General features: G+C 38.4%; 1 protein-coding gene across 1 annotated transcript in view; it reads right to left on the minus strand.

Moving 5' to 3' along the window:
- LOC121462866 (rho GTPase-activating protein 15) overlaps positions 1 to 26,603 on the minus strand; it is a 568,141-nt gene that overhangs the window by 495,433 nt on the left and 46,105 nt on the right. Inside the window, exons 2-3 of the mRNA XM_041674830.1 lie at positions 26,336 to 26,404; positions 8,321 to 8,382 (exon numbers count right to left, since the gene is read on the minus strand). Of these exons, the coding sequence (XP_041530764.1) occupies positions 8,321 to 8,382; positions 26,336 to 26,404 (131 nt within the window). The remainder of the gene's footprint in view (positions 1 to 8,320; positions 8,383 to 26,335; positions 26,405 to 26,603) is intronic.

The following is a 26,603-nucleotide window of genomic DNA, read 5'->3' on the forward strand; positions in this document are numbered from 1 at the left end:
GGGTTACACAGGAAGTCCATGAATTCCAGTTATGTCACCTCTCTGTCTTAGGACTTTAACCGGTATCTCTGGTAGGTTAGCTGGAAGGACAACCACTAATGCATAAGAAAGAAGAGCTGGGAAGCTTAGCCATGTGACCCTCTGTAATACCCTTGTCTGGTGCTACTCTAACCTAGTTTTGTCTGTCTCAAAAATCATCTTTATTGTGTCACAATGAAGAGGAGAGCTGCCCCAACAGCGGAATCCAACAACTTGAAAATCTTGTCAAAATAAATAATAAAAATGCAGCAGATAAATTTAAGACCCTTTCACTTCAATCTCCCCCATGATTTCTTTTAAAAATACCAGTGACATAATTGTTTGAACAACTAGTAAAAGTTTATACTCTTGCCCAAAACAATGAAACTCCTAATGTTCCCATGGACTAATGCAGAAAGCTAGGTGCAGAGAATTTAGATGACTTACTTAAGACCACATGAGCACGAAGGTCAAGTCCAGTTTCTCTGAAAATGCACCTTGTCGTCTATGGAATCGATGACCTTATGCTGTATTTTTACAAGATTTAAGCAGTGCTAACTTGATTAAGAATATCATCAATGTCAGCAACATAGCCTTGGCTGACTCCCTCAATTTTAAAAGAACTGTTTGTGAGAACGAGTCAGCCATTTAGGCTGCCTTACTAATGACTTTACCAAATTCTTATAAAGAAGATTAGCAGTCTGACCAGTCCCCAGCTACATCTTCTCTACTTCCCAAACCTTTCAATCATGGGAGCTACGGTGGAGCTTTGGCTCCTGCTTGCTGCACAGTTTGCCAGCGGTGTTCTACATACATCACGTATCAGAATCACTTAGTCACAAGTACCTGCTCACATACATTCCCAAACCATTCCAAGGGCAGGTTAGAAAAGTAAAGATAGTAAGCAAAAGATAAAAAGGAAGGTAAGATGCATCTCCAGGGTTTTTGTCAGTGACTAGAAGACTCCCCTAAAGACACAAATTCCCTGAGTAACCCTTGCATATGGGTGAGCAGCCAAGGCAACTGAGGAGAAAAATGCAGTTTACTCAAACTGTGTCTTCCTAAAGGCACACAGTCATACAGAAGACATTTAAGGATTTGACCCTGAGGCCTACACTCATTCTGATGGATGAGCTGTCTCTGGGGCAGGGGAAAGCCTGCACTCTCCGATTCTGCAAGCTTTATGCAGAGTTAGGAGAGGAGAGCATGCTCTTGGAGAAGCTTTATTTATTTATTTTTATTTATTTATTTTTTTTGCTGTTTTAAAAGGAGTATTATTTTTTTATTGAAAAAAGGAGAAAAAAAAAAAACCAAATAAGTTTCCACCTCCTCCCAGCCTCCCATTTCCCTCCCCCTCCTCCCACCCTTCTCCCCCTCCTCCCACCCTTCTCCCCCTCCTCCCACCCTTCTTCCCCTCCCCCCACTCCTCTCTCCCTCCCTCTCCAATCCAAAGAGCAGTCCAGGTTCCCTGCCCTGTGGTAAGTCCTAGGTCCTCCCCCCTCCGTCCATATCTAGGAAGGTGAACATCCAAACTGGCTAGGCTCCCACAAAGCCAGCACATTAAGTAGGATCAAAACCCCGTGCCATTGTCCTTGGTGTCCTTATCCTCCTGAGAGCAGAGATGCCTGTCTTGCTGGTCCTAGTCTTCTGTACCACCTCCTGCTGAGCAAGTGTGTTTCTACACCAGTGGGAGGCAGCTAAAACCTGCACACCCCACATTCCTCATAACATCGGGGCATTGAGAGAATATTTAAAAGTTTCTCTCTTTCTCTCTCTCTCTCTATCTCTCTCTCTCTCTCTCTCTCTCTCTCTCTCATACATGTTTGCTTAGGTAGTGAGGAATCAGTAGCGTGTGGAATGAGCAAGAAAGTTCAGGTCCCCCCACAGACTTCAAGATATTCAGTTAGGAATTTCAGCTAGTCTTTTAGGGATCAGGAATGAAAACGTTTTGCAGTTTGAAAAAACAAAATACGTGATATCTAATAAGATAAAAGGTCATAGAATTTCAAAGCCAGAAGTACTAATTCATATCCGATCAACTGATTTTTGATATGGGCAATTGCCAGGGCACTTTAGGCGAGTGGAATACTTCCAATAACTTACGAAAACAAACTGTGAGTTGTGAAGTGGAAGAAATGGAAGGTGAAACAAAGTAAAACCAAAACAATAAAAGCCCCGACATAGGCATCAGCTTGACATTCTACCTAATGGACACCGGATGGCAGCACATAACAGCAGCAGATACCTGCTTGGCTGCGGGATGGAAATGACCCTGAAAATACTCCTCAGCCATCTAAGGGTCTAGGACATACAACTGTCTATCTCTCAAGGCTTTCTACCCTGCGCTCCTCCTCGTGTTCTTTACCTACACATCAACAAGCCAGAGCAGAGGAAAATACACGTGGAGTGACATCATCAATTCCAGATTCTCTTTGGGTCAGCTGGTGCTGTTGCCTGACTTGGTTACTCTGTAGTAGGTTTGAGTCCGTGCTGTAGCATGAGTGGGGGATCTAGCCAAGTGCCTATGAATGATTTACCGTAAAACCCTCCAGACTCTTGGAGAAGCAGGTCTGAGAACTTCTGTGTTCTCTCTCATATTTTAGGCTTCTGAAATATAACTTGATAAGAATTGCGTCAATGAGACAGTAGGTATAAAATGCACATTTCTTTCAGGGTTGCCAGAAGAGAGAGGGAGGCAGGAAGAGAGGAAAAGAAGGAAGGAAGGAGAGTGACAAGGGGCCAGAGTGATTGGGTTTGTGTTAATTTATTGACAATCTGAACAGAAAGTACTAAAGAAAATTATGTTCACATGGGGCGGGGACTTTAGTATCACAGTCTAAAGAAAAGGAAATATGCTGATGATAATGATCAGTGCGCGTGCATACGCGCATGCGTGCACCGGCACACAGTCCAAGCTCTGAGCCTGTGAAGAATGTTCCACTAGTAAAGGTGACCATTACAACCCCTTTCAGGTTTGTTTCCCTGCCCGTTTTCTGTCCACATTCACACCAAGTGTTGCCAATGTCATTCTAAGGGGAAAGCGAAACGAGATCTAAACGTCATTAAGATGTACGGAGCCCCAGAGGAACCAACAGAGGAAAGGCACACATGCAGAAATGTGTGAGATACTGAACGCGCGAGAGCACATTAGCAGCTGCCTTTTTTAACCTTAAGCTCTAGGAACTAGAGAACAAAACCAACCAAACAAGCAAACAAAAACAATCCAAAAAACCATGACTAAATCACCACGGAGCTTCAGAGAAGCCAGAGCAACTTCCTGCCACGAGAATGCAATTCCCGAAATGAAAATGTTCCCGAGATTCATCAGAAAAGCTGAGGCATAATTTCAAGGTTCATAATTAAAAATTAACGTTGAATGCTGAATGAATCCTGCTTTCAAGCCTGCCAGTATATCACAAGGGAAATGTCCATAACCTCATTTCAAAACAAGGCTAAGTTTGGGGCCCTTTATGAATGTAAGATGAAACTCTTTCCTGCCACCTTCCCCTAGCCGCATGAGTAATTTGTTTTTCCTTATGCAAAAGAAAACATAGGAAAGAGGGAAATAAAGACAAGTGAAAGTGATAACAAGGAAAGACAAGTTCAGAAGAGGGAAAGATGTAAAATGTAAATGACATAGCATAGATTTAGACATAGAAAACTTTGCAGAAGTTTCCAAAGCGCTATTTTTTATTAATATTAATAAATGACAGCCGAAGCTCTCAGGACCAACGGTGGCAGGAAACAAAAGAACAGGTACCGCTTCTTGGCCTCACACAGCTAAACTCAAGAAGGGACACACAAGTGCGTTTCAAGCAGCCCAGGGTAAGATGCTGGTACAAGTACAGACTCTGGCAAAAGGAGCAGTTAAGGAGAAGACGTTTTAGATTTGCAAAACAAGATGACTTAAATACTAACATTGCTATCACAATGAACCATGTGCTTGGCAGAATAAGCATTTATTAATTGTGCTTATTAGCCCATTAAATTTTACTAAAGTGATATAAGATCCTTGATGAGTGGGAAACAGCCCATAGAAAATATCACATAAGCAATACAAATTATGATAACTAGATGACATCATTGAATAATTACTAAATGATCCATGTGATAAAACCTCTATAATTTTTCAAGGTTATGACCAACCTGACCTGCCTGTTACTGCTGATAAAAGTATAAATTTTGACTAAGCAATGACAACGTATTGCAAGAATAGTATGTTCTTTTCCTTAATGTTTGGGTGTGGGAGAGGGTTCACATCTGCGGTTGCACTCATATGTATGTTGTAAGCGTGTGTGTGTGTATGTGAGTGTAGTTGCCTGCTCCTGTGTTCACCTGTATCGAGGCCAGAAGAGGACAATAGATATCTGTCCTGTCATTGTTTTGTATTGGCTTGATTAAATGACAGTGAACTCTGCATATACATTTGTCTCTAATCGTTCCAGCCATTTTCCTGTGGGGTTTGTTTTGGATACTGGAACCCAGGTTCCTGTGTGGAAAACACTGTTACCCACTTCGTCACCTCCCCAGCCCCTAAGATTCATTAGCAGTCATGCAATTTGATCATGCAGTCAAGGCTTAGAATTGATCTTTAGAAAAAATATAAAGAAAAAAATGACAATAATTAGAAAGTATACTGCAGTTATAACACCTTTAGTATAAAACTTGACTCAAAAATTAAATTAAAATGATAATAGAAATTATTTGGCATATTATAGCTCATGAAAAGGGCAGAATACTAAGTATATAAAAATGTTGACTATTACATTTAAAATGTTCACTATATTAAGGCATCTATATTAAAAGTAAAAATTAACTCCACGAATTTACGGAGATATTTATAATGTCCAAAACAAAGTATTGTTGTCTATGATTTATTTTATATTCTCTCAAACAAGAAAAAGACAAGACACACAATAGTGAGTAGTCAAAGCTCTTGGATAAAGCATTCTTGCAATGCAGAATTTGAGTGACTCTAAATGAACAATTAAAGTCACATTCAACTGTAATACCAATCAGTGGAATGGGAATGAGAGCAGAAACAAGCAAACAGTCTGTGGACACATTTTTTTTTTTTTTTTTTTTTTTTTACTGTAGGAACAAAAGACTTGTCAACCTGACACTATTTTATTTTTTTTTATTTTTTTTAATTTATTTATTTATTAAGGATTTCTGCCTCGTCCCCGCAACCGCTTCCCATTTCCCTCCCCCTCCCCCGATCAAGTCCCCCTCCCTCATCTGCTCGAAGAGCAATCAGGGTTCCTTTTGACTGCATGAAAAGTAGAAATCTCAAGGTCCAAATCAGGAGCAGAAGGAGACGGAGCACGAGCAAGGAACTCAGGACCACGAGGGGTGCACCCACACACTAAGACAATGGGGATGTTCTATTGGGATCTCACCAAGGCCAGCTGGCCTAGGTCTGAAAAAGCATGGGATAAATCCGGACTAGCTGAACATAGCGGACAATGAGGAATACTGAGAATTCAAGAACAATTGCAGTGGGTTTTTGATCCTACTGCACGTACTGGCTTTGTGGGAGCCTAGGCAGTTTGAATGCTCACCTTACGAGACCTGGATAGAGGTGGGCAGTCCTTGGGCTTCCCACAGGTCAGGGAACCCTGATTGCTCTTCGAGCAGATGAGGGGGGGGGGGACTTGATCGGGGGAGGGGGAGGGAAATGGGAAGCGGTTGTGGGGACGAGGCAGAAATCCTTAATAAATAAATAAATTAAAAAAAAAAGAGAAAAGTAGAATGTTGGGTTGGCTTGGGTTGGGTTCTGGAGAAATAGAATCCCTTTTGCCATGCAAGACAAATGTGTGTGAGTTGCAGCAATCCTTCAAGAGCCTGTCAGTAGCACACAGCAGATGCCCAAGAAATTTTAATTCCTGAGATCAGTTCCCCAAGAGAACTTCTAACAGGTTCCAAAGAAACAATTATGTATGATTTTTTGTAATGTTTTAGATCCAAGAAGAGTGAGAGATAACTTGGGTGTTTGTGCCTGGGGGACTTGTGAAAATAAGTTTTGGTACAAATACATAATGGCAAGTGGGAGACAAAAAGGGTGAAATGGGCTTGATATAGCATCACTGTAGATATTATTACACTAATATTGGATGAACATGGCAAAAAACATGAGATTTTGAATATAAAACTGTTTATGCAACATAGAACACATTAATGTCCACATTATCATAAACAATTATTTTGTTGATTTGTTTCAAACACCACAAAAAAAACCCCAAATAGATGTATGAATAAGGGATTTAAAGAACAGGAGCTTGATCTGAGAGTAGAAGAGAATATGAAATAAAACCACCTAGGGTTCTTGCCCCAATACAATATCATAGCGCTACAAACGAAGGGTATCATTAATTCAATTCACCACACCTGAGAGTTCTAAAACAAGAAAAACTAAACTTTGTAAAATTATAAAAAAAAAATCTGAAAGAATGCTTAGTGGCATACAAGCTGATTGAAAAACCAGTAAAATAGAGTACACACCAATGCTTATATGAATGTAAGCTTCTCTCTAGATGCTGTACACAAATTAAGTTTTTATGAAAAATAAAGCAAACGCACAGGGGTACATATACTGAAACACTATGCACCGTGTTTGTGAGAGTTTCCTGGGAAGGGGCTGCTCCCTGCCATTGATGCTTCTGATCCTTACTTCTAGGAGTATGTTACAAGACTGGCTAATGGGGCACGGAGGAGTGTGCTCCATGGAGCCACCACAGAAGGCCAATTGCTTTGTTTTCATGGCACCCCTGTTTGTGTGATGGTGGAGAGGAACAGTGACCAGTGCTATCATTGTTTCTGGCGCCAACACAGCAGGGAAGAATGAATAAGTGAGCTGGAGTTTCTTGTGTTGGGGTAGGGGTGGGGACTCATGTGGTTGGTTGTGTAACAAAGGGTTTTGGCCAGCTTGCCCTTGCTGTACCCTCCACATGCCTGAGTTTTGATTATGGGATGAGGTTCATGGGAAAAAAGGGTACACGGCTGAGCTAGTCAGACAATGATTCTCACCTGTTGCTCTTTCAAAGTTTGACTGGCAGTTTTCCGGGGACAGAGAAGGCCAGACCTACAGCTGCTTTGCATTTGATCTTGTGCCTCTATGGTACTTTTGAAGAAAGGTGGCTGCCTGACTCCTACCAGGAAATATCTTTGGGAAGATCCAACCTTATCTCTTATTTAAAAATTAGAATAGCTAGCCGGGCGGTGGTGGCGCACGCCTTTAATCCCAGCACTCGGGAGGCAGAGGCAGGCGGATCTCTGTGAGTTCGAGACCAGCCTGGTCTACAAGAGCTAGTTCCAGGATAGGCTCCAAAACCACAGAGAAACCCTGTCTCAAAAAACCAAAAAAAAAAAAAAATTAGAATAGCTATTGTAGACACTGGAGCTACTTCATTATTTTTTCTTTCAAATAAATATAAATTTCTGTCCACTATAGCCATTAAACCAAAGTATCTTTCATTCTCTAGTGTTAGCCAAAGCATCTTTATAGTAACATATTGTGTAATGCAATTAACAGTTGTCCTATTGTATAGCTAATTAGAATATTGATCTTACTTAGTTATAACAGTAAAACACTCCCAAATAAATGTCTCTTAGTTCGAGTACTTCCATGCACCTTTATTACTTGTATATTCCATACTATAAAGCTAAATATAAAATACACAATGTATGAAATAGCAAAAATTCTAAAAGGGAGATGACTATTTTAAAGCCCCCCCTATAAACAGCATAGCAAGCATCTTTCTTGACCCAAAAACCAACTTGTTGTTCTTTCTTGAACACTTTTATTGTTCCTGCCCTTCACTCCAGGAAGTTTTTTATAATTTTTTAAATTTCCCCCACCTATCTTTTGTTCATGGTTTTCTTTTTCTCTTCCTTTTTTTTTTCTAAATGGTTTTTAATTTTGAGCTACAAATACAGTTCAAATCTATCCTTCATAAAACTTCTCTGGGTATTGCAGAGAGATCTTTATATGCTGCAAATGAATTCATTCAACAACCCAATCTGTTAATCCAGAAACCGTGTTTCTCTTTTTATGTTTAAAGATTTCTAGCCCTAAGAATTTGAGGCATCAGCCATTTTTACATTCTGGGCAACACTATAGAATGCAATATCTTTCTTTAAAAAGTATAATCATTTTAACAATAAGGGTATCAACAATGGTAACAGAAGGAACTGTTCTAGTTAGGTTTGGGTGGCCTTGCGTCTCAAACATTATCAGTGATACAAGCTGAGGATGTAGGAGACTGTGCCGTTATGCAACAGAGAGTTGAAGAAGTTTCATTACCTCAGTTTCTTTCCTCCATCTGCAATTTTGGCTTTTTGAAGATACCCTTCTTTTTCAACCATCTGCAAGGAAAATACATATGTTAGCACTGTGACAAAGTCCTCTGCATTTCCGCATGAATGAACCCAAACTTTCTAAGCTAGAGTCATTGCAGTGATGGAAACTTCCCGCCCCAGAGCTTTATTAATAATACATACAAGACTTATGGGGAGTGCATACAAGATCAAAGTCTTTACTAACTCTGCGTGTCGAATGATAGATTGTGAGGATGTATGTGAATGGATTGTTTGATAGTGATAGAGCACCATGCACTTCCCCTTCTGTGTCAGGAAGTCACTTGCTTAAAACATTGACTTCAGTCTCTCCTTAATCTTACCAGAGAAGCTCTTCATTTATGCCCTCCCCACACACCTGCCAAGGCCAGGAGAAAGGAAAGCATTAAATGGAACAAGAGATTGAGCCTGATGAGTCATGGGAAAACACTACGATAGCACCATTTTGTTCATTTTTCCAATTAGCCAGCGACAACGTAGCAGAGCGCTCACTGCCATCTGAGCTGTGTAACTGCTTCCCTTCTCCCCACTGGTACTGTTGGCTTTCATCCTAACACAGTTGCAAACTCCCTAAAGGGCATGCAACAATTTCCTACAACACAACAGAGGTGTTTGGTAAGTTCCAGGCAAAATACATACAAATGCAGATTATAATATGTTGATTTGCAGCATAGTCAACAAGGTGCTTCAGTTTCTGGGTGGCACGTTTGTGCCCTTCTGACTGCCTCATACATCCTATTCCAGTTCTTTTCCTTGGCTCCCTTCAAAAGAGTAGTGTGTCACGCCTTCCTCATGCTCCATGTCTAACAACTAACGGTCATATTCCCTCAGAGCCACCAGTGGGATCCATATCGCTGAACACAATATTTTACCCAATGTAGCTCAAAAATTCTGATAATCCAAAACAAAATTTCAACCCATTTTAAATTTCTACCTGCACGGCTTTGGTCAGATGGTCTTTGCATCATGGGTAGAATTGCTTTTTAGGCTTCCCACTCCCAGTTTCCATTTTCACCGTTTTCTTATCACTCTGTTAACACCTATCAGATAATGCTGCAGTGGCTGGCTTATTTACTTACACCTGCTCCAATGCTATGAGTCCACTGAAGGCAAATGATTGTCTCTTTCATATTCTGTGGGAATCCAAAATTACCCCAATTGGATTGTGTGAACAAAAACATGAATGAGTGTATGCATGAATGATATTTACATTTATAGAGCAAATTGTAAAAGTCAAAACTGTTCATTGGTGAGTGGAAAAGACAGTTTGGAGTAGTGAGTTATCTCAAAGACTAACATGGTACCAAATAAAGTATTGCCCCTTGTAAGACTTGCTCTGCTACAGATAACGCATATGTGATCTTTCCCTGATTCCTACATTGTTATATTCCTAATAGAGTGGAAAGTACTGTGCTTTCAAGATACATTTGATAAGTATATTTTATAAACTATAAAAAGTTATTTCAGTAATGACAAATGTAAAATAATTTTCATATAGGTTGAGATTATGTCTCTTCTTTCAGTTTGCTTTCCACAAGTCTAAAGAACCCAATGATGCTTTCAGGGTTGAGTTTTCGAATCATAGTGCTCATGGCATTACCACTCTATGTGTAGATGTATCTCTTCATGTGCTTTGACCACCCTCTTATTCTAGGAATACTGTCCATCTCTTTGGTAACAGAGAATTTTGTTACTACTTAAATACCATTTAAGTGTAGCTCTAGGCATCACTGATGTCTATAAATTCTAGAAACAAAAACACTTCCAGTAGTCATTAGCATCACAAAAGAAGTCCCTTCTATTATCAATTACTTTGTTTAACTTCTTATGAAGATTAAGAGTTACCCAAACCCTGAAATATTTAGTATTAAAAGCTATAAAAACCTCTCAATCCATTCATATTCTCAACTAAGATGATTGCTTTTTCAGAAATATTTCATGCAAGACCCCCAGTTGGTCATTTAGAAAACTGTATTGATGGTAACTATGTAAAGGGAAATGTGCAAGGACAACATTGATATCCGCACAAGACGAGACCACTGGAGCATGTTTGAGGTGAGGTGTATAAAGGTCTCTCCCAGTTGGACCTTTCTCAAGCCACTTGAAGTAGGTAGCCAAAGGCTTTTTCATGTTAGGACTCAGTAAACATGTTATCTCTGTCATTAGTGGCAGAATAATTTTCCAAGGGCACTGGTCAATATTATGGAGTCTTCAGGAATGACCTTCTAGCAATCCTGGGAGAACAAGGGAGAAAAGCTGAATAGCAAGTTAGGTCTTTACTTTCAAATTCCAACATGCCTTTCAGGCCACAGGCAGACCTTAAAAATTGTAAATTCGCAGTATTTTCTGCTATTAATTCACTTAGTACCACCACGAACAGCTGTACATTTCTAAGTGTATGGTGCATACACACACATATAAATGTGTGATATGTACGTGCTTGAGCTTCACATCCATGTCTTACCATCTCTCTCAAACATATGTGCCCTCTTCAGGAATCAGATTTCTCTCTAGATATTGTTTCTCTTATATTCTTGATGCACATTCGCTGCCTTGACAGTGTTTCAATTAATGATCCTCCATGTCCTCAGATAGCCACTATGCACACACAAGAGTTGCTAGATTCATGAGACAAGCCTTGTCTTACTACAGCTTAGTCTCTATGGGCTCACATCAAGACATCCCTTCTTCTTGGAGGACTGATAACACTATTCCACTCCTCTGAGATTACCCTTTAAATGGGACCGATAAGTTCCAGTTGACTTATTGCACTGAACAGGCTGCCTTGTTCAGGTGACACACTGGTCTTCTATTGGATAAAAGAATAAAAGGCTTCTATTGGATAAACTTAATTATGTGACTATCTAAGGGATTGCCATCATATATTGAAATTTCCCTTGTTCTTCATACCAGGAAGCAGTCACGGTGAGCGGTTTAGGCTGAGTGGAAGGAGGTATTAGGGTAAACATAAGATTGCTAAGGATTGTACATCTGGATTTATACATAGTACCTTATTAATTGTTTTCATAGTCACATGGCCTGAAAGAAGAATGATTATGAATTTCAGTTTATAGTTCAGACATCTGGGGCTCAGATTGTCTTGTCTTCAATGATTTACAAAGTTATATATGGGCTTTAAATTTAAGCCTAGGATTCTTCCCATGCCAGATTCTAGGCCAAACTGAAATTCATTAAAGGAATCCTAGCACCCAAACCACGTATACTTAAGAAATATCAGCCAGTCTTTGGATGCTAAATGTGGCTTTTGGAGCTATTTTTTCAGTGCCGGCTAGAATCCCTATTTAACATTGCGTGGCAGGAAAGATCAGCAATTTGTCCAGGCTGGATGCCAGCCAGTCTGCCAGTACTGAGGAAGTGCTTCAGCAGCATCCTGTGTGCTGAGACACAGCTGACGAGAATGAATGGCAGTGGAATTCCATGATGGTACCTGTTTATAAACCTAGGCAGGTCATGACAGACAGGGAAACAGGGATGGAGAGGAGAGAAATTTGATCGATGGGTACAAATCTAACAAACATGAGCTTGCAATCTCTTAAACAGACAGTGCAGGGTTTTCGTTTGTTTGTTTCTTTCTTTGTTTACATGAATGTTTCATGTTACCATTTTCAAATGCAAACAATAGGTTCACCTATCTATACTGGTACTGGTATACTGTACAGTTTTGCTAAAATAAACTGAGCTAAATTGGAAACTTTCTGGCAATCTGGTTGAGAATTTGGCTTTCAACCACACAGTTTTTTTGCTTTATAATATCTGCTCTGATGATGGGTTTCATTTTTTAGTCTCCCTCTTTTGTTCTTAGTCTGTGTTTGTTGACAACCACTGACACCATATTCAGCTTCTTAGGTCACCTGATACAGAAATCCCGTGTCTCGAGTAGTGAGAGTCAGAATGCCCCCCTACTCCCCCAATAGATGCTATTGGCAAATAGGATTGCTTTTTCTGTGCTATAAGTTTGAGAGAGGCCTCAAATTGAAGCTGGGGTGGTCCCTTGAAAGGAGGTTTTACAATGTGAGTCGTGGCTGGCAGATTGTCTAAAGAACATTTGCATCATTACTCCACGACTGCAGCCCTGGACCACTGTAATTCTCAAACACATAGCATTCACTTACTTTCACATATAATACTAAGATGACTACTGAAGTTATAATAACACACAGTGTTTTGCTGATAATCATATTTGATGATTTCTGTTTAAAAATCAAATGAAGTAGGGAAGAAAGCAGAGAAAAATGTAGAGCTCAATAAAAATAACTAAAAATGCAGAAAAAGTCAAATGAAGATATTCTTTGTCACATCATTTTGTTCCCTCCAATGCTTCTCTTTCATTCTGTAAGCATCTTTTACTTTGCTTATATACTCAGAAAGAGACATTTTTCTTCTTTTATGAGTGTATGTGCTTTCTTTTCCTTGACATTTTTCTCAAGTTACACTACGAAACTAATCTTGATTGTTAATTTGAACTGGATGCAGGAAATACGATGAGATTACACAAGCACACCTATGGGCATGACTGTGAAGACATTTCTAATGGCATTGACACATTAAATCAGATTTTAATACATTATTAACAAGTAGTGGGACTGTGCGAGCTAGCTCTTGGTTAAAGGAAGTGGTTCAATGGGCAGGGAGCAAGAGAGAATAGAGGGGATGGAGAATGAGAGGGACAGTGGTGAGAAGAGTTGGAGAGGTTCTTGGAGACTTGGCTTGCTCCTTCATGTTGGCATTCTGGTCTTCTTCTTGTTTTCTATGAAGTGAAAAATTTCTTCTACCACATATTCCTGCTGCTGCTGCTAAAGCCCAGAAACCTAAGACTTAGCACTCTAAAAACGTGGCATAAGTGAAATGTGCCCTTGGGTATTTTCTTTATTGTATATATTTTTTTATCATAACTGCAAGAGAATTATCAGACACGTATACACACTTGCAAACACAGATATGCAAATATACATATTCTCTCACACACAAACCCCCACAATCTCATATACATATACATTCCTACTCCCCACCACACAAGCACATACATTCACATACACTCAAACACACATATTCTCTCTCTCTCTCTCTCTCTCTCTCTCTCTCTTTCCATGCCTCTCTCTCTCACCATTTCTTCATTGAGATGCATTGTTTTCTTTTTAGTATACCACAGTTTCTGTCATCCTGTATTTGATCTAATGGTAATGTGTGCAGGTTTGTAGTGCTCATAACCTATTAAGAGAAACTTTTTTTTTCTAGTTTTGTTCAGGGGAGTCCAAATGACTCCCAGAACAACATAGGTCATTTCTGTTGCCCTTGGTTATGTCCCTAAGGTTGAATGTAAGTCCCTATTGCTGAAGATATTATGTACTTCAGATCCAAGACTCAAACGATTTGAGCTGGCTCTAACCTGATAGCTTACACCCTGAGGACTATTTTCTTTTCTAATTTTTAATTTTAAATTTATCATATAAAATATTCTAATCATCTTTCTACTCTCCAAAGTACTCCATGATCACCCCACATTCCTACCCACCAAGCTTCATGTTCTTTCTCACTCTTAAAATAACAAATTTAAACAAACTAAAGTATGTATAAGTATAAAAGCATGCACGTGCACACACACACACACACACACACACACACAAATACTTGATGTGGGATTCCTCTCTATAGGCTATAAATATGTTTTATATTAACATTGGTTAATAATAATGTTACTTCAGCCTAGAGCAAGGCAGAAGATAGCCAGACTGAAAGAGATATATAGAGAGAGTGTGCAGAGTCAAAGAGATGCCATATAGCTGCTGAAAGATACAGACCCCGAACTTTACAGGTAGGCCATAGCTTCGTGGAGATACATAGGTGAATAGAAATGGGTTAATCTAAGATGTAAGAGCTAGCTAGAAATACACCTGAGACACTGGCCAAATAGTGTTGTAATTGATATAGTTTCTTTGTGATTATTTGGGTCTGGGTGGCCAAGAAACCAATGTGCAGTCTCTGTTTACACACACACACACACACACACACACACACACACACACACACACCAAAAGCCAGTAAAAAACATGGAGTTCATTTTGTTGTGGCAAGCAACTTCTGGGCATGAGGCTTTTTCCCCTTATCAACAGTTATCACTTGCAAATAGTTTCTTGGATAGTGGTGCAGCTTTGCTCCCATTTAGCCTTCTCCATGTTGAGATCTTGTCTGATTTGTACTTGTGAAAGTCTTGCATGTGATGTCACAGTCTCTGTGAGTTCATACACGTGTCTGCCTTGTTGGATATGGAAACACTGCTTCCATTGAGTCATCCATTACCTCTGGCTCTTATTATATTCCCACCTATTTTTTCTGCATAGATGCCTGATTAGATTTGGGCTCACTCTACAGGAGAGAGTTCATGCTTGTTGCTGTAAATATGGTCAAGAGCCTGTCACTGTGTTAGTTTTTTGTTGCTGTGATAAAATATCATGACCTAGGAAGCTTTTGGAAGCAAGAGTTTGGCTTATTGTTCCAGAACGTGAATCATTTATGGTGGGGAGGCATGGCAGCAGTTGTCCAGAGTGGAAATCAAGAGATCTTCAACCACAAACACAAAGCAGAGAAACATTAAACTCAAAGTGAGATGACACTGTGAGGTTTCAATGTCTACCTCTAATGTTGTCCCTAGTCCCCACTGAGCACCACAAAGATATTCCCAGGCTGCATAGTGTACTGCATGACAGATTTAGTATTTACTCAGATAAAAGTGTTTATATGCTGCATAGTGTTACCCAGCGTTGAGGTACTGAAGATAGCTCCCACCCAGCAGTCTCAGAGGTAGTGAACAGACCTTTGCCATGTTGGATTGGGCAGGGTCAAAAGGCAAAGCAGCCTTAGTCCTAACCATGATCCTTAGCATTTTAAGAAGAACTCTTGGAGAGAAAAGGATTAAAGACATGAAATAGGACAGATTCAAACATAAAAAAAAAAAACCACTAAATGAGACACAGTGTGTCTAAAATATGTACCTAGACTTGAGGGAGAAAGAAGAAAAGGAGTATAGAAAAATAAAAGTCTTTAAAGAGACAGAGTAAAAACAGTCATAGAATCAAGGAGTAAAGAAAAATAAGCCATGTAAAATGGAATACACACAGAGAGTCTAGATTATGTATAATGTTGTATTTTCTTTGAATTTTTGACTGTGAATGAGCTAAGTACAAGAAAAACTTCATTGTATTGGCTGCTAAGCTAAACCAACATATATATTTTAAAGGAACTTTGACTTCAAATTTGGGTCTAAGGCTATGCTGCTTTAGAAAAGGAGTTCTGCTTTTGTTTCCACAGACGATGAGAACCTGTGGATTCCTTGCAGACTAATGTGGTTTGAGAGACCAAGATCACCCAAAAGGTCTTTGTCAAAACCCCAAAAATACTTTGCCTGACAAAAAGCAGGAAGCAGTTTGGAGAGAACAATGCCCAAATTCCCAAATATTGTTTATAAACATTTGTTTATATTTAAAGGGGGATATGCTATATAGATGAATACTTTGTATTTGTATGGATCTTTGCTATGGGAGTTCTTTCAGCCAGTAGCCTTTAAGATACCTAACCACACTTTGGGTTACCAATTCCTGCTTGGTCTTCAGATGTTTCATCAGTGCTTGGTGACCTGCAGAGGGACAGCTAAGCAGACTGGTGGCACATCAGAGCCTAGTACGTTTCTAAAAACAGAGGCTCTTCTCTTAAGGACTGAGCTGAAAACTGGACTCCAGGAGCAGTTTTTGAAGACCAAGACCCTAGTGGCCTTGGTGGGGGTGGGGGAACAACTGAGAGCAGGTTGCTGTGTTGAAGATTGAAGATGTTTGTCAGCTGAGGAGGATTTCTCATCCCCTACTGCCATGTTTATTACTGTTCAAGCAGCTCAGTTAATGGGTGAACACACGCTCCTCTGCCTGTGTCTCAGCTTTCTTTGTTCATTACTATCCAACGTTTTTACCCTTCTTCTTCCTAACTAGGCATCCACTCCAAACACAATTCTCTGTCTTCTATGTTTATGACTTTGGATTGAGCTTCCAGTTGCCAATAAAGTCTGAAAGCCACTTTGTGTTTGAGGAGGGATAGTTCTTATAGCTCATTCCTGTTTCTTATGAAATAAAACACAACAAAATTTCTGTGTTAAAAAAGGATACCTATCCACTTGTGCATAGTCTCTTATACTATAATCACCAAGGTAAAGCACATTCTTTACTCTTGCTTCCAGCTGCTGGATTTGGTTCCTGTTCCCCATTCATGCACAGGATTGTGATCTAGGACTGTGATTTGTGAGTCTACCCCTAAATGAACAACCCTTATACTATAATTGCTGAAGTAAAGAGCACATTTACTCTCTCGCTTCTGGATGTTGGATTTTGTTCCTCTTCCCCATTCATGCAGAGGATGTGATCAAGGACTGTGATCTGTGAGTCTACTTATAAACAAATAATCATTTATTATACATAATTCTGAAGTAGTGTGGGATTATTTTGTAACTTCTGTCATCAGATCTTGGTTCATTGATACAAATTTAAGGACAATTTCGTTATATGTATATTTTTATTCTTGATTAAGGTATTGTGTCTGTGTAGCTTACATAAAAATGTAATGTATAATTAAGGAATATAGGTTAATAGATAATCATCTATAATAGTCAAGTTTGTAGTCATGTAAGTTAGATTTTCTAGATGTACAGAGATATATTTTAGGTGGATAGTTATCCTTTAAACCTTTCAAAGGCTAAATTGTTTAAAAACTTAGGACTATTCTTGACAATGAGTCACATCTGCTTCTGGCAGCACCAATCTATGTCAAGAGGATGATGGGCATCAAAGAGGCTCCTTATGGAGTTTGTTAGCCATTTATGCAAGAAACTACTCTGCCTGCTCTGCTTGATGGTATGTTATATAAAATGGACATCCAGGACTCTCAGAAAAATGACTGCTGAAGTTCCCTAAAAAGGTGAGATAGTCCTTCATGGTTTCTGCTTCATGAAAGTGTCTGACAGACATTATGTAGGACACATAAAAAAGTGACTGACAAACTGCTAATATAGGCAGAACTGTCTTGGAAATTTCTAACTTCATAGAAAAGTCTGGCAGATACTATGGTCCTGTATGTTGACGATGGATGTCCTAATGTTATAGAAGAACTTTGATTGACTATCCAAGCAGCAAGATATCTCTGACAATTCTAGAGTTTTGGAAGTTGCTTATAGTGCTTTTCCTGTTAACTTAGGCAATATTATATCTTTCTGAAGTCTTTGATGGAGTTGAAGAATTGATAGTTATAATGATAGTTTTCCTTAGTTATGATAAAATATAAATTATATATAAATATTATAATTATAATGTTTGATAACTGTTTTGCACATGTAATTTTACTGTGTTAAAGTTAAAACCTTTTATTTTATTTGGGCAGAAAAAGAGAAATGGCATGGAATGTCCTTCTGTATATGTGTTGCTTTTATTAAGGAATAAAGAAGCTGCTTGGGGCTATGACAAGGCAGAATATAACTAGGTGAGAAAACTGAACTGAATGCTGAGAGAAGGAAGGGGGAGTCAGAGAGATACCATGTAGCTGCTGAAGGAGAAAGATGCCTATGGAATTTTGCTGGAAATTTGGTGGTAGGCCACAACCTCATGGTGATGCACAGATTGATACAGATGGGTTAATTTAAGATATAAGAGCTAGCTAGCAATATACCTAAGTGATTTGCTAAGCAATGTTTTAATTAATACAGTTTCTGTGTGATTATTTCAGGTCTGCATGGCCAGGTACAAACAAGTGGCATCCATCAATGACTGACAGTTAATTGTTTTAAGTTAGGGAAAAACCATTTTCCTTGGGCATGTAGTCCACAGTAGGGTGACCATGCTCCACTGGCCCTACACCTGTGCATATGAGGGCAGCATAACTGGATCTTGCAAGTTATAAATAAAAAAGAGAGAACATGATATGGAAGGGACCCATGAAGGTTTCTCTGAAGGATGATGGTTAACTCATTCAGACTTATAATACATGTATGTTCATACATGTAAACTCTCAAATTGGATGCAATAATTATGTGGAGTCAAACAGAAACAATTCTGTGCATCACACAGTTGCAAAGCCCAGAGAACAGCTATGTACTCCTAAAGGAGTTCTTGAAATATGGCTTGGTGGCTAATTCCTAAAACCTCAGCACTTGGAGACACAGGCAGGAAGAATAACTTACAAGTTTCAAGGTTAGCTTATATAAATAGTGAGTTCCAGATGAGCCAAGGTTACATCATTGTGGGAGCTTTTCTCAAATAAATAAAAACAGAAAAACAAAAGACAAATGAAAAAATAACCAAAAATAAAATAATAGAAACCCAGAAACCCAGACTCATCAGAAGCTGATCTGGCTTTATGGTCTGGCATAGGGTGAATCTTACTGTCACAGCTTCCTTGCTCTCTTAAGTTCCGGTGTGAAATGTGCCTTCATGTAGTGCTGGGAGAGGCCACTTGTTCATTCCCAGCTCCCAGACTTGAAATAGCCACACAGAAACTCTACTAATTAAATCATTGCTTGATCTATTGTGTAAGTATCTTTCCATCTAGCTCTTATATCTTAAATTAAGCCATTTATAGTAATCTGTCCATTTCCATGTGGCTGTGGCTTATCAGCAAAGTTCTGGTGCATCTGTCTCCTCTGGCAACTAAATGGCATCTCCCAGCATTCAGTTTAGTCTTTCCACTTAACTCTACTCTGCCAAAGCAGCATCTTTATTAATTAATCAATAAAAGCAATAAATATACAAAAGGAGTTACCACATCAGTATAGTTACCTCTACTACTTATTTCATTTGAGGGTATGAGATCATGTCTAACTTTAGGGTTCCGCTCAGAGTTCTGAAATCTTTTCTAAACACTGTACTTGGTGAAGCACATGTTATGTTTTGCAAAGTTATTCCTCCCCCTTACGAAACCACTGTGCATTTCAAGGGGAATGCTGTCCTTGTGTTGCTGATGTATTTACCATTGACTCATCAAAGGATCATTTTGAAAATGACATTATAGCATTCCATGCTTCAGATAGCCCATGAACGTTTATGTTCTTGAGCCTTTCAACTTGAAGCCAGGCATGTCTTATTTATTCATCACCAAGAAAGTTTCTGTTTAGAGATGGGCTTAGGAGAGACCACATTGTATCTGAAGAACTTCAGATTTTGGAGGTTTTTTCTTGTGATTCAACTTTCAATAGATTCTCTTGGGAATTTCTGTTCTTATGTCTTTGTTTTCAATGTTTCTTGTTTTGTGACTGTCGGTGAAGTTCAAAGAGGATGATCTTCTTTCCTCCATTGCTGTCTGAGCCACTTATTATTGCAATTCATTTGTGTTATAACCTAATTTCACTCTGGGCAGCTGTGAAGAAAGAATTGCTCAATCCTAATAGACTTTATTAATGGGTGTGCCCTTTTCTCTACTCGAGAATTAAATGAATTACAAGTGGGAGACATGGCTGGGAGACATAATTCAACTAGTATCTGTTTTAATGACTTCTAGAATTCTTCCTATTATCCCAAGCTTCTTCTCCTGAGGATTGCTCCCTTTTGTCATGCCCCATGGCACTTTGGATCATCATAGTCTGTTCAGTATGGTATTTTTGTTGGTTGTTTTGAGACATAGCATATATAATTTTTGACTGCTGGTCTGGAACTCTCTATGTAGACCAGGATGGGTTTGAACTTGCAAACCTTCTGTTTCTGCCTCCTGAATGTTTGTATTACAGGCATGTACCACCATGCCAGCTTCCTCATAGCATTCTTTCAGTTTTACAAATAAAATGGAAATATATTTATCCTACCCTTTCCTATTGCATATACTGTTTTCTCTTAAAGTTTTTTCTTCCTCCCTTTCTTCCTTCTGCCTTTCTTTCTTTCCTTCCTTCCTTCCTTCCTTTCTTTTCCTTCCTGTTCCCCTTGTTTGTTTCTGTAGTTCTACTCATGGCAAAAATCTCATTTTAAGTGACAATTTCAAAGTGTGATTGATTGTATGTCTACTGAATCCAAGACAGGTCTTTCCTCTCCCACAGACATGAGTGCAGAGTGATGACTTTCTTTGATCATCAGTCCTTCTGCTTGTCCATAGGCTGAAAGTTTCTCCAGGAAAGGCCATAGCTTGCTAATCTTTCATCAGATTCTCAGAGCCTAACCTACTTCCTGAATGAACATGAACCTAGAAAAATACAGGAATCAATAAGCAGACTCCTGCTTTAGAAAATGAAAGAAATATTTAAATTGAAATGATTTCTAATAAAAGTATTCAATAGCCGGGCAGTGAGGGTACACGCCTTTAATCCTAGCACTCGGGACGCAGAGGTAGGTGGATCCCTGTGAGTTCGAGGCCAGCCTCATCTACAAGAGCTAGATCCAGGACAAGCTCCAAAACTACAGAGAAATCCTGTATTGAATCCCCCACACACAATGATTCAACTATATAATTTATTGCTATCATCTTGAATAGTGAGAGGATATTATTTTGCAAACCTAAATCTAATTTAGCAAAATACCATTCAGAAAGTTTGAGATTTTTTCGTTTTCAACTTAAAAAAAAAAAAACAAACAAACAAACAAAAAAAAACACCAGCCTGGTCAATAGAATTATTCCCAAAAAAGTGACTACGCTTTTTTTCTTTAAAATAAGAAAGTACAATAACTTTATAATGCCTCTCATCCTCAATTCCTCCACAAAAATTAATTAATTCACAAAATGATATCATGCTTGAAAAGGTAGAATCTGTGGCTTAGGTTTATCTGCCAAAGCCTGCTTTGCCCTGAGCCAGGACAACTTCTTTTGCTCTTCCTTCAAAATCCTCCTCCTTGTTCAGGAGGAAGTAGAGGATTCTCTAAAGCCTGCCACAGGCTTTTTGCTCCTGCAGGGTTATCCAGATATGCTTTACAATGTCTCAATAAAAAGAAAGAAGATAAAGATTTAAGATGCTATAATCAGGGTTACTTTTCTTGAATCTTTAAAGGAAAAGGAAAAATGCCTTGAAAGTAACCGAGTCTCATGAACAGCTGTAATGTGAAATATGTTAATAGAAGGTCAAGAAACTAATAAATGCATATGAGTGTATTAGAGTTTCGTGGCGTGATGTCTCATGTTTGAAGCTGCTGCTTTGTAGCTGTGTGAAGCAATCACACACTTCCCTGCTATTGTTCCAGCCTCCTCCACGGAAGCCCTGTGATATGCATCTGTGTGGCATTAATGATTTACTTCCTCCTGAACTGGGGCCACTGTGAGCATTTTTAGACTTCAATTAGCAATGTTTCGAAGGTAGCAGTCAAAACAAATGTGTTGTTCTTTTAATTATTCATGTTGATCACAATCAGCTTTATTAACAGGAACTGTAAAAAAAATAATTCATGGCTTCCAAAAAGAATACCCATTCATTGGAGCATCTGCAATGATAGTTTTCATGTTATAAAGTAAAATATTTTATTCCAACAAGGGGCAGACTTAACAGATAATTAGAAAAGTTGTAACCAAAACTGTGGTCTCATGAGTTTTAAAAATATTTAGGGAAATTTTTTGAATATGAGAAAAAAGAAGTGAGATTTACATTACAGCCAGGGTTTATAAAATGAATACACATGAGAATCCATATGATTGAAACAATAAATACCATAATAATATCAACTCTGGGGATTTAAATAAACTCTGCGGATTTAAATAATTACTCCACATTATTCTGGTACATTGTTTAATACATGCCAGTTTGTACTGATAGACGCTGGCAACAGATAGCTGTGGATGACTTGGCTGCCATACTGGGGCGCGGAGGCAATAGGGAAACAGGCAGAGATAGAAACATACACAAGTTGTGGGAGAAGAGTCTGCAGGTAGGTGAAGAGAATGTGAGTTCAGGTTAATCAGATCTAAAGCAAAAGGTGGGCTCTATAGAAGCATGTCTTCATGTTTGGCAAGGGAGAGTTTACAATCTACAATTCTGCCTTTTGAAAATCCAGTGGTTCTTCCATCATGCACTCTGGAACCATCAATTTACCAAATGAAGTTTGCAAAACGGATACATTTCTTCCTTTTAAATACAAGTAAGAAATGCAGTTCAATAGAGGCCATGGGGGAAAAGCTGAATGCTCCCTGTGCACAAAAGATCAAACAAGTGATGTGTCTGTTCAGAGAGAAGATTCAGGGAGCCCACATCAGTACCAGGAAGCAATTAAATTGATAATTTAAAAAGTTTATGGAAGTAATGACTATGTGAGGCTGTGTGTGTGTGGAGAATGTGGGTATGTGGGGAGTATAGATTTAGAGTGATTAGAAACTAAATTTTTACTTTAAAAATTATTGGTTTTGCTTAGATTTCGTATTTCTCTTCAATGTCACCTTCCAAGGTCACACAGTTTCTTTCATTTTAAATTGAAATCGCAGAATAACACAGCTCTCCACATGTTAGTTAAAAAACATAACTTTAATACAGGGAATGGAAACTACGAAAACTATTTCTGAATATTCTAATGGTTTGTCTACTTGGGTTATGCTTCATATGTAGTTATTGCTATGAAATTGAAAATTTGGTAATAGTTATTGATTAAATATTAAAATAATCATAATTTGAACTTTTCAACTTTATAATTAACAGATATATGTATGTAAAAATTTGGGACATTTCAATGGATGGATTAGGACATTCAAACATAATTTCATAGACATTTATACATTTATATGTGTACATATATGTGCATGAATATGATATACATGTTATATATGTATATATACATGCATATATGTATACATAAATAATTATTTGTTTACATTTATTTTCCTATTCATTGTGTGTGTTATGATGTGCCAAATTCTATACTAATTCCCATAGTTAAATAGCAAATCATGCATAACCTCTCCTCATGTAAGTTATAATTCAGTAAGGGAGATGGAAAAGAAAATAGGCAATTTTAGTGCTATACATTTGGGAAAGAGACAAGTCCAAGTTGTTCTTGGGAAGCATAATATACAAGAGCAAACTACTTCAAATTTGAGAAATCATGGAAATCGTTCCCATGGAAAATGTAAAGGTAAGGACTGAAAATTTTGCAAGCAAAATATAAATACAATCTAATCACAATATTGAAATGATTGAGCTTCATTTGAGTAATGACTATATAATTACTGATATTTTCAGCCATCAATTTCATAATCCCTTAATATCTTGTTATATCAGTTGGCAAACACGTCCTTCCAGGGCAAACAATAAAGCCAAAAGTAATATAACTAGAAGCCTAACATAGAAAAGAGAGCACAACTCATGGCCTCTCACTGCAAGGCATTTACAGGCCAGCCATGGCGCAAGTCTATTATCCATGAAATAAGAGCGGACAGCGTAACAGTATTTGAACATGTGCTAGGATGAAAGCACCATAATTACCTCAGAAAACTTATCTTCCTTCAGGCTAAAAGCCATGTCTCAATCATACTCCTATTGCTGGCTTGAGGGTGTATATTTGGGAGTAGGTAATATAAAGCATAAATCAGGGGTCATGAGAGAGCTCTATTAACTTGATACCATAGGTAAAAGGATACCAGTTTATTTGGGTAAAGAAAACCAAATATTAAAGGTACTGCCTTAAAGTAGATTTATCTGGAGTTACTGCCCATGATCTGTGTGGAAGAAAAATAAAAGAATAGTAGAGGTGGGATCCAAAGTATTTGGAAGTCAAGATGATGGTATGAGTGTTCCGAAAGAGGAGTGAGGAATCACGTGACAACCGAGGAGGAGCAGCTGCTTCATAAGATTACTGGCTAAGTTAGGGCTGAAGAGATGCCTCAACTGGTTATAATACACACCCATATATGTGCATAACACCCACAAATGTGTGCACGATAAGACACACACACACACACACACACACACACACACACACACACACACGATTGTATATCAGTGGTGGCAGGTAAAATAAACACCAAAAGAAAAGGTTGGGGGAAGCAGTTTGGCGAGATGCTTATGAAGGGTGAATTTGGCATATTTTACTTCTTGCTTTCAGTGAGAAAGAAGTCTCCGAACAAATGACTAGTTAGTGCTTGAAGATCTAAGAACATGGTGAAACATGGATCTGCTTATAACCAAAGTCTTTAGCTTTACAATATGCCATATACTTAGCTGATACTTCCTGAAACCTTCCATGCTCATGCGGTTATGAGAATGTTGGGAACAGAACAGTAAACACAGGAAGTAATTCCTCTACCAGAGCAGACTGACATTTCAATGAGTAACAAATAAATAAAATGCAGTGAGTTCTAAAGAAATATTGAACAAGAGTAAAAATAAAGGAGTTAAAGGAGATTGGACAAGATTTATTTTAAATTTTATAATTTTCTCTCTCTGTCTCTCGTATATGTGTATAGACATACGTATGCCATGGTGCATGGATATAGTCCAGAAGACAGATTGATGATGTCAGTTCTCATGAAATGGTCTCCACCACAGCAAGGGTCTCACAGGGTCCACCCAACAGGACACAGTCATTATTTTGACATACTGCCTAGGATATTTACCGTGTTTCCTCATTTACCTCATTCTGACCTCACCATTAGCTGTTCAATGTGGTAGATTAAACAAAGGAGACAACTTGAATTTTAAGTTCTTAATCATTTAGCTCTCCAGAGAGACTGTGACTTCAAGACAAAGAAATATTTATCACTAAAGATACTGGAAACAGAACCTGATGTAGTTGGGATGCTGTGAATATATGAATCCCAGATATTGAAGGTTGACTGTGTTGTCAGAAACTGCCTTTACCCAATGAGCAATCTTACCACCCCAAGACTTATTTTAAAGATATAATAATCATAATTATTAATAATAATAATAAGGGCAGGTTAATAAAGCAGTAACACTTAAATATACTGGTCACAATTGAATTACAGTTTACAAGAAAGACGAACAAACAAGTTGAAAAACACTTCTGAGAACAACAGAATAAGGCAGCAGAAGAAAGTGATTTAATGAGATAGCTGGATCTTTTTTTTTATTTAAATTTATTTATTTATTAAGGATTTCTGCCTCGTCCCCGCAACCGCTTCCCATTTCCCTCCCCCTCCCCCGATCAAGTCCCCCTCCCTCATCTGCTCGAAGAGCAATCAGTGTTCCCTGACCTGTGGGAAGCCCAAGGACTGCCCACCTCTATCCAGGTCTCATAAGGTGAGCATCCAAACTGCCTAGGCTCCCACAAAGCCAGTACGTGCAGATAGCTGGATCTTTAAGATTTGGAAACTTCTGGTTGCTTTTTAACTTCTACCCTTGGGATTACAGAGCCATTGCAAGTTTCGAGTCAAGGAGTGGTGCTGTAGGCTGATGGACACAATGTCGATATTTTACCCTCCATCGTGATTGCATGAGGAGATGGGATGTGATGAGCTCATGAGTGTCGATCATTTCTGAATGGGAGTTTATGAAAAGAAAGGCTCTACAATCTTATTCAATTGGCTATTCTGAAAAGAGGTGGCACACAGGAAATGAAGGAGGAAGGAGAAAAGGATCTTGTTCCAGGACATTAAATTCCTGGAATATACCATTTCTTGTTTGTGTGAATAAAGATTAACCAGATGGGAGAAGCATACATATGTTTGTATTTCTTGTACTAAACACAAGTTTTATAGTATTTGATAAAAAGACTCATATCTGATTTTTCTTATACCAGTGAGTACCACCAATAACCTTGTCTGTGAGCTTGATACTCACACATCAGTCAAACTTTCTGATATGATTCATCTCTCAGTGATAGGGTGATTTTACACTTTGACTGTCTTTGAGTTAGTTACTAATAAATAATCATATCAGAATTCTGGACTCACAGCGTGTATAATAATTGTGTGTGTAGTTTCAAGACACTGCGTTTAGGGCACCATTTTGCAGTAGTAGATAAAAGAGTACAATACTAGAGTAAAATTAGTCACTTACTTGATGTTCTAGTGGTGGAATGACATCTTTCAAGACATGCTGTGAATGATTCCTTCTGTGCCGGGAAATCTGCAAACACATTGACATTTGATGCCGTTACATTGTTTTTCTTTACAAAGTTGAAAATAATTTTAATGAGCACAATTTAGTAAATATGTAAATGCAAATGAACATATTAAAATTTAATTAAATAAGGATAATAACATAGATATAAAATGAACAATGCATTAGATGTTAAGTCATTTGAATAAAATTTGCATTTCAACAT

This window comes from Microtus oregoni, unplaced genomic scaffold, assembly GCF_018167655.1.
Source record: "Microtus oregoni isolate MIOR12 unplaced genomic scaffold, Mior012 000025F_ref0000491, whole genome shotgun sequence".
In the NCBI taxonomy this organism is placed as follows: Eukaryota; Metazoa; Chordata; class Mammalia; order Rodentia; family Cricetidae; genus Microtus; species Microtus oregoni.